Raw genomic sequence first — 7,559 nt, forward strand, 5'->3', positions numbered from 1 at the left:
CTACTCTAAATCCCAATCTAAATGGTTGTTTGTAATTTTCAAGTACGAAACACTATTCGGAGTGAAATCCTGCAGAATACATGCCCAGAAGATGTAAAACTAATCTTTCATGGTCAACCACGAGTAAAACCAACCCAACCATGCCAAAGAAAGAGATACATAACAGCCAATTAAAGCACCAAATTGCAGCCATCCCTCCACGCGAAACAATGGCAGATACATATCCGAAAACAACCTGAAGTTGGTAATCATAAGGAAAAATGGTATACCCTGAAATCAACCAGAAGTGAAGATGAGTTTTAGTTGATTAAACCGCAGAAGCTTATTATACGTTAAGCACACGTAATCTGTAGCCAACCAATTGCATATGATCTGCAGCCAGGACTACTAATTAATGTTGTCGATGTTGATAAACCAAAGTCATGATCGCATATGATGCACCTATTTCTGATGCATTTGTTAATTTGAATACGTACGAATAACAAATACCCAATTATTTTTGAAAGAGTCATTATTCTATTCCAAAAATAAATTCTTTTAAAGAATAAAATCCATATACTCCTATCTATGCAACTACTCCCATTTAAGAACTAGCAACTTACAAGAGCGAAAAAGCAATTTAAAATACTCACAATATAAATAAAGCACTCTAAGGTTGGATATGCCAGAAGCAGAGTTGTTTGCATCACCACCTAATGTTATGGTATTGAACCCAAATTGCATCAATGGTGACAGATTACTTGCAGCAGAAGTGAACTAACTCTTAGCAAATTTGAATGGAACAGGAAATGGAGATGAATATTTAAACTTCAACTTCTCATTAATAATTGGTAAAGGTCAATTACAGAAACAGAATCAACGGGTTTAGATTGGAGGGGAAAGACTGAAGGAAATAAAAGAAGAAAAGAGGAGGGAGTTGGCAGAGCCAAATCTCCTTTACAACCAATTGGAAAAAATATGATCAAAAACTTAGCTACCTCTAGGATTCTTTTAGCCTTTATGGCCATTTCCGGACTAACTAACTTCTAAACAAACCAATAAGGTGAGATCACGTGGAATTCTAGAACCATCAGCTCCACTTGCTCATAACAGAAGCATAATTCTGTTGTGCCAGGTAGAAGGCGTGTTTTTTCAAGTCGCGCCTTCTCTTTCCTCAAGTTGATCGATCGCGCCTTCAATGCAATCTGGAACACGCCTTCTTTCTTCTTCAAGCTGGAACACGCCTTCCTCGAAACCTAGAACACACCTCCTGTTTTCTCTTCTCACTCCATGACAAAGCTTCCCCCTTTAAAAAATCTTGTCCTCAAGACTGGAATTGAGGGAACTGCTTCCTAATCTCTTATGCAAATCCCCATGTTGCCTCTGCTGGATCTGTTCCCCACCAATGTATTAGCCATTGCACCGCAGCTGCATTCTTTCTCTTGATTGTTCTTCAGTCCAGCACTGCAACTGGTTCGACCCTTAAGTGCCCCCTCCCATCTACTTCTGGTAACTGCAAGACAGGTGTGGTCCGGTCCCCAACCTTCTTCTTCAGTAGAGAGACATGGAATACAGGGTGAATCTTGGAATCTGTGGGCAATTTCAGCCTATATGCAACCTCCCCAACCTTCCCTATCACTTCATAAGAGCCATAGTAACGTGCTGACAGCTTAGTGTTGCTTCTCCAAGCCACTGAACCTTGCCTGTAAGGCTGTAATCTCAGGTATACCCAATTCCCAATATCAAACCTTCTTTCACTCCTTCTTTTGTCAGCATACTTTTTCATCCTCTCCTGAGCCTGCTTCAGGTTTTGTTTCAGTATGGTGTCAACCTTGTGCCTCTCCTTCAAGTAATCCCCAACAACAGCTACCTTAGCCTGAGTATATGGCCCCATACCCAATTGGGGAGGTGCCTGTCCATATAGAGCTTCAAAGGGGGTCATTTGGATGGCTATGTGGTAGCTGGTGTTGTACCACCATTCTACCATGGTCAACCAATGATTTCATTTCTTTGGTTCCAAATGTGAAAAGCATCTGAGGTACATTTCCAGTACCTGATTGACCCTCTCAGTCTGGCCATCAGACTGTGGATGGTAGGCTGTACTGTTGTCCAGTGTAGCTTCCAGCAGTGTAACCATTTCACCCCAGAATTGACTGGTGAAGACCCTGTCCCTGTCTGATAGCATGCTCTGGGGTATTCCATGTAACTTGACCACTCTATCTAGGAAAATCCTGGCGATCTTTGGGGCATCATAAGGATGTGAGGTGCTCAGAAAATGGGCATACTTTGTGTACCTATCCACCACTACCATGATGGTGTCCCTCCCTTCAGAGTTAGGCAATCCCTCAATGAAGTCCGTGGTGATATGTTTCTAGGGGTACTGTGGAACTGGCAGGGGTTGCAGGAGCCCTGGATAGGACACATGTTCATCCTTGCACTTCCTACAGACATCACATTCCAAGATTGCTGCCTTAATGCCTCTGTGCATGCCTGGCCAGTAAAACAACTGTTTGGCTCTCATGAAGCTTGCCTGGATACCTGAATGCCCTCCCAATTGGGAGTCATGTATGGTGCTGATCAGCTTTTTCCTTATCTCTCCCCAAGATCCTACGGCTACCCTCCCTTTAAATTTCAGTATACCATTCTGATAGCTGAGGTTGGAATTCAGGTCTGGTTTCAGTAAAATTTCTCTAATGCTATTCTGTGCCCAGTCATCTCCTTGGTAGCTACTAATCACCTCTTTGATCCATTCTGGTACTATGGTAGTTATTGTAGTGAACTCCAAGCCTGGATCCCCTCTCCTGGAGAGGCCATCTGCCACTACATTCTCCTTACCTTTCTTGTAGTGGATCTCATAACTCATCCCCATGAGCTTGGTCAACCATTTCTGCTGCAGGGGGTGGTGATTCTTTGTTCTAATAGGTACTTTAAACTCTGATGATCAGTGTTGATGATGAAGTGTTGGCCCTTTAAGTAGTGCCTCCATTTGGAGACTGCTGTAACAAGTGCCAAAAGCTCATTCTCATAGATAGACAGCCCCATGTTCCTTGGCCCCAAGCCCTGACTGATATAGGCTAATGGTTTCCTGTTCTGCATTAGTACGGCCCCTATTCCATTGTAACAGGCATCAGTTTCAATCACAAAGGGTTGATTGAATCAGGTAGGGCCAACACAGGTGTGTCACACATGGCTCCTTTAAGCTTCTGAAACACCTCCTGTAATACCTAGTTAAGCCTAGGAATCCCCTCAGTTGTTTGACATTTTCTGGTCTAGGCCACTTCAGCATACCCTCAATCTTCTCAGGATCAGCTTTCACCCCTTCAGCTGATATGATGTGTCGCAGGTACTCCACCTGTGTCTGAGCAAAGACACATTTGCTCCTTTTGGCATACAATTGATATTCTCTGAGGATGCTCAGAACCTCTGTGACATGTTCCAGATGCTCCTGTAAGCTTGAGCTGTATATCAGGATGTCATCGAAGAATACCAGCACAAACTTCCTCAGTTGCTTCTGGAATACATGGTTCATCAGTCCTTGGAAGGTAGCAGGGGCATTGGTGAGCCCAAATGGCATCACCTTGAACTCATAGAGCCCCTGATGAGTTCTAAATGCAGTTTTGTGAATATCTTCTGTCTTTGTTCTGATCTGGAAGTATCCTGACCTTAAATCTATCTTGGTGAAGTATTTGGATCCAGTCAACTCATCCAAAAGTTCATCAATAAGGGGTATTGGGTATCTGTTCTTGACTGTCAACTCGTTCAACTGCCTATAATCAACACAGAATCTCCAAGTGTTGTCCTTCTTTTTCACCAGCAGTACAGGGGATGCATAGGGACTGTTACTGAGCAGAATGATACCAACTCCTAGCATTTCCTGCACCAATCTCTCAACTTCAGTCTTCTGAACATAGGGACATCTGTATGGCCTGATCTGGAAAGGTTTGGCCCCTTCCTTAAGGGTAATGGAGTGATCATGGCTTCTCTCAGGGGGCAGCCCCTGGGGTTCCATGAATACCTCCTCAAAATCCTGTAATACCTTCTCTATCTCTGGGGGTATGTTAACACTATCTTGTACCTCCTCTTCGACTGCCCTCAGTTGTGCCATGATTCCATTGGCTTGTTTCCTAGCCCATTTGTGCAGTCTGCTTCCTTTGATCAACTTTAGCTGCACCTGATCCCTCTCCCCATTCAGTTCCACCTGTTGTTTCCCTTTCCTGAACTTCACACTTAGTCCCTTGAAATCAAATTCCATGGGACTGAATCTGGCAAGCCAATCTACTCCCAGCACCATATCACATCCCCCTAACTTCAGTGTGTTGAACTGGTGCTGGAATTCATAGCCTTGCATCTTCCATACTACAGGCTTAGTTAAGCTGTTGGACTGTACTTTTTCCCCATTAGCTACCTTAACAACTAGGGATGGTCCACTACTTTCCAGTTTCAGGTTTCTAACCAGCTGTTCATCTAGGAAACAGTGAGTGCTGCCACTGTCAATGAGTGCAGTGATAGTTCTCCCTTTCACTAACCCTTTCAGTCTAATAGTTTTGTGCTCACTGCCTCCTACTAAAGCATGGACGGAAACTTCTATATGTTCATCCCCTATTTTGCCCTCAATGCAATCGCAGAAAACTTCAGACTCAACCTCCTTCCCACTCTCAATAGCTACAGTGCCCTCACTGTCATCATGTACTAGTAGAAGATGGATATGGGATTGTCTACATACGTGGCCAAGTGTGTATGGTTCAGCACATTTATAACATAGCCCTTTCTCCTTTCTGAGGTTGAACTTGCTAGGGGTGATCTTTTTGAACTAGTTTGTGTTGCTGTTTAGGGTCTTGTAGTTGTCTGTGGAGGGTTTATCTGAGGTTCTGGAAGTGGAGGTGCTCCATTTGTTATGGTTCTGGGGGTGGAAAGGGGTCTTGTGTGACTGGGAAGTGTTTGGTAGGGGCTTGTGAATTTTATGCATGGCTTTTAGGTTCTTTTCTTGTAGCTTGGCTGCTTCTATTGCATCAGCCAGAGTTAGAGGTTTGGACATTTTAACCATATTGACTATTTCCTCCCTTAAGCCACTTAAGAAACATGCTTTGTAATAGGAATCAGCCAAATGAGGGAGGGAAGGCATTACCAGTGCTTTGAGCAGTTCGAACTTTTCCAGGTAGTCTGCTATGGATCCCTCCTGCCTAAGCTTGTTGAATTCTTCTATAGCTTCTTCTGGAGTGCCCTCCCCAAATCTTTTACACAAAGCAGTGGCCAATTCAGTCCAAGGAATGGTTCGCCTACCACTGAATACCCCATGAAACCAGGTGTCTGCTCTGTCCCTCAGGTATAGCTCAGCAATCTCAGATTTCATGTTCTCCTCCACTCCATTGATCTTGAAGAACTTGTTAGCCTTACGGATCCATTCCCTTGGATTATCTCCTGTGAAGGTAGGCAAATCCATCTTAGGAATTCTGGTATAGGACCTGTTCTCCTTCCAGTCTGACCTGCCATAGCCTTCCTCTGGTGATCCTCCCTTCTTGCCTCCTTCCTTGGGTCCTTCTATGGAGCTACTACTATCCGCCTCCTTATCCTTGTCATTGAATTTTGCCATCATCTGGGCCATCATAGACATCATGCTCTCATATTTTTGGTCTAGATTTTTAAGAGTTCTTTCTGTGCTTTCTTGTCTATGCCTCAGAACTTTGACTACACTGCCTAGCTCAGAGAGATCCTTCTTAAACACATCATCTTGAGATTTTGTCATCCCAATGGCTCGTAGCTAAGCTCTGATACCACTGTTATGGTATTGAACCCAAATTGCAGCAATGGTGACAGATTACTTGCAGCAGAAGTGAACTAACTCTTAGCAAATTTGAATGGAACAGGAAATGGAGATGAATATTTAAACTTCAACTTCTCATTAATAATTGGTAAAGGTCAATTACAGAAACAGAATCAACGGGTTTAGATTGGAGGGGAAAGACTGAAGGAAATAAAAGAAGAAAAGAGGAGGGAGTTGGCAGAGCCAAATCTCCTTTACAACCAATTGGAAAAAATATGATAAAAAACTTAGCTACCTCTAGGATTCTTTCAGCCTTTATGGCCATTTCCGGACTAACTAACTTCTAAACAAACCAATAAGGTGAGGTCACGTGGAATTCTAGAACCATCAGCTCCACTTGCTCATAACAGAAGCATAATTCTGTTGTGCTAGGTAGAAGGCGTGTTTTTTCAAGTCGCTCCTTCTCCTTCCTCAAGTTGATCAATCGCGCCTTCAATGCAATCTGGAACACGCCTTCTTTCTTCTTCAAGCTGGAACACGCCTTCCTCGAAACCTGGAACACGCCTCCTATTTTCTCTTCTCACTCCATGACACCTAAAAAGAAAAAAAGAATAGAAGAATGTCAGGTATCAACTCATTGGTTTAATTTAACATTTTGATTTAACCTATTTTTTTTTCAGGAAGAAAAGTCGTATCTACAAGGTATATACCACGAGAACAACCAAAAAACCCCCTATGATTCTCCCAAACCCGGGATGACGGAGTTTTAGAGCTTTTTTTAGTAATTTGATATCTTGCTTAGTCTGCTGAATTTTACACGATATCTGGTCCAAAAATTTCTTCTTTTTACTGATGGTGGTCCTTCCCGTTGTATTCTGCTGCCACAACCAGCACTAGGTAGGTTAGAAGGAAAGCTTTTAAAATCAAAATTGGGTGCACTACATCATTATTGAGATCATAAAATCAAACAGTACATAGGATTTGTAAATGTGATATCTTAATGAAAATGCATAAAATATGATGTCTGTTTGGGAAGTAAGTTTTTTGGTCTGATTTTAATAGACAAGTTTTTTTACAACTTCGTCTAGAATAACCCTCTAAGACACCTCCAAAGTTTTTAAAATATAGACCTTAAAATATCCAAAAATATCTTTTTCTTTTTTTTCCTTTATTCTTTCTCCTACCCCACCTCAGCCCACGACCACTAGACACCACCCTCTACACCCATTTTCTTTTCTCTCTCCCCCTCTCTTTCCCCTTCTCCTCCCTCCCAACTTCTATCCTCTCTCCCTTCCTCCTTTCCCCACCCCTCCCTCCCCTTTCCCCATATCCCTCAACCTACCCCTTCCCCCACAATTTGTTTGCATAGGCAGGGGGAGGGGGGAAACAGGTTGAAGGCTAAAGGGCAGAAGGGGGAGTGAGAGGTTGGCGGGAGGAAGAGGTGAAAGAGGAGAGGCTCTAGTCATGTGACCAGCAATCATGCAGGGAGGGGGGAGGGGGGATGAGGGAGACAAGGGGAAAAGGGGGGAGGGGGATGAGGGAGACAAGGGGAAAAGGTGGAGGGGGTGGCAGGGGATGGAGTGGGGGAGAGGAGAGGAGGGAGGGAGAAGGAGCAGAAAGAGGGAGGAGAAGAGGGAGAGAGAGAGAGGGGAGGGGAGGTGGTGGTAGCAGGGATGGAGGAGGAAGAGCAGCAGTGGTGTGGGGAGGAAGAAGAAGAGAAGAAAGAAAGCGAAACGAAAAATAAATAAAAGAAAACAAAAAGAAAAATGAAAATTTTCTAACACTACATACCATAAAAGTTCAAGACTGGTAGTCCTAT

At 43.4% G+C, this 7,559-nt stretch overlaps 1 protein-coding gene across 1 annotated transcript; it reads right to left on the reverse strand.

The window, feature by feature from the left end:
• Positions 1–3,001: 3,001 nt before the first annotated feature.
• Positions 3,002–5,722, reverse strand: LOC140004838 (uncharacterized). Its single transcript, XM_072044991.1, has 3 exons — positions 4,908–5,722; positions 3,204–4,694; positions 3,002–3,086 (listed from the first exon to the last, which is right to left on the reverse strand). The coding sequence occupies exons 1-3, from the start codon at positions 5,720–5,722 to the stop codon at positions 3,002–3,004; spliced, it is 2,391 nt and encodes a 796-aa protein (XP_071901092.1).
• Between the last annotated feature and the right edge of the window lie 1,837 nt (positions 5,723–7,559).

This window comes from Coffea arabica, chromosome 4c (genome assembly GCF_036785885.1).
Source record: "Coffea arabica cultivar ET-39 chromosome 4c, Coffea Arabica ET-39 HiFi, whole genome shotgun sequence".
Classification (NCBI taxonomy): Eukaryota; Viridiplantae; Streptophyta; class Magnoliopsida; order Gentianales; family Rubiaceae; genus Coffea; species Coffea arabica.

Bases quoted from the DNA above. Each gene is read 5' to 3' on its own strand.
- LOC140004838 (XM_072044991.1), bottom strand. From the start codon at position 5,722: ATGACAAAATCTCAAGATGATGTGTTTAAGAAGGATCTCTCTGAGCTA. The intron at 4,695-4,907 runs GTCACACAAGAC...CCACGTATGTAG, and splicing joins CCCCTACCAAACACTTCCCA to ACAATCCCATATCCATCTTC. The intron at 3,087-3,203 runs GTATTACAGGAG...ACAATGGAATAG, and splicing joins GGATTCCTAGGCTTAACTAG to GGGCCGTACTAATGCAGAAC.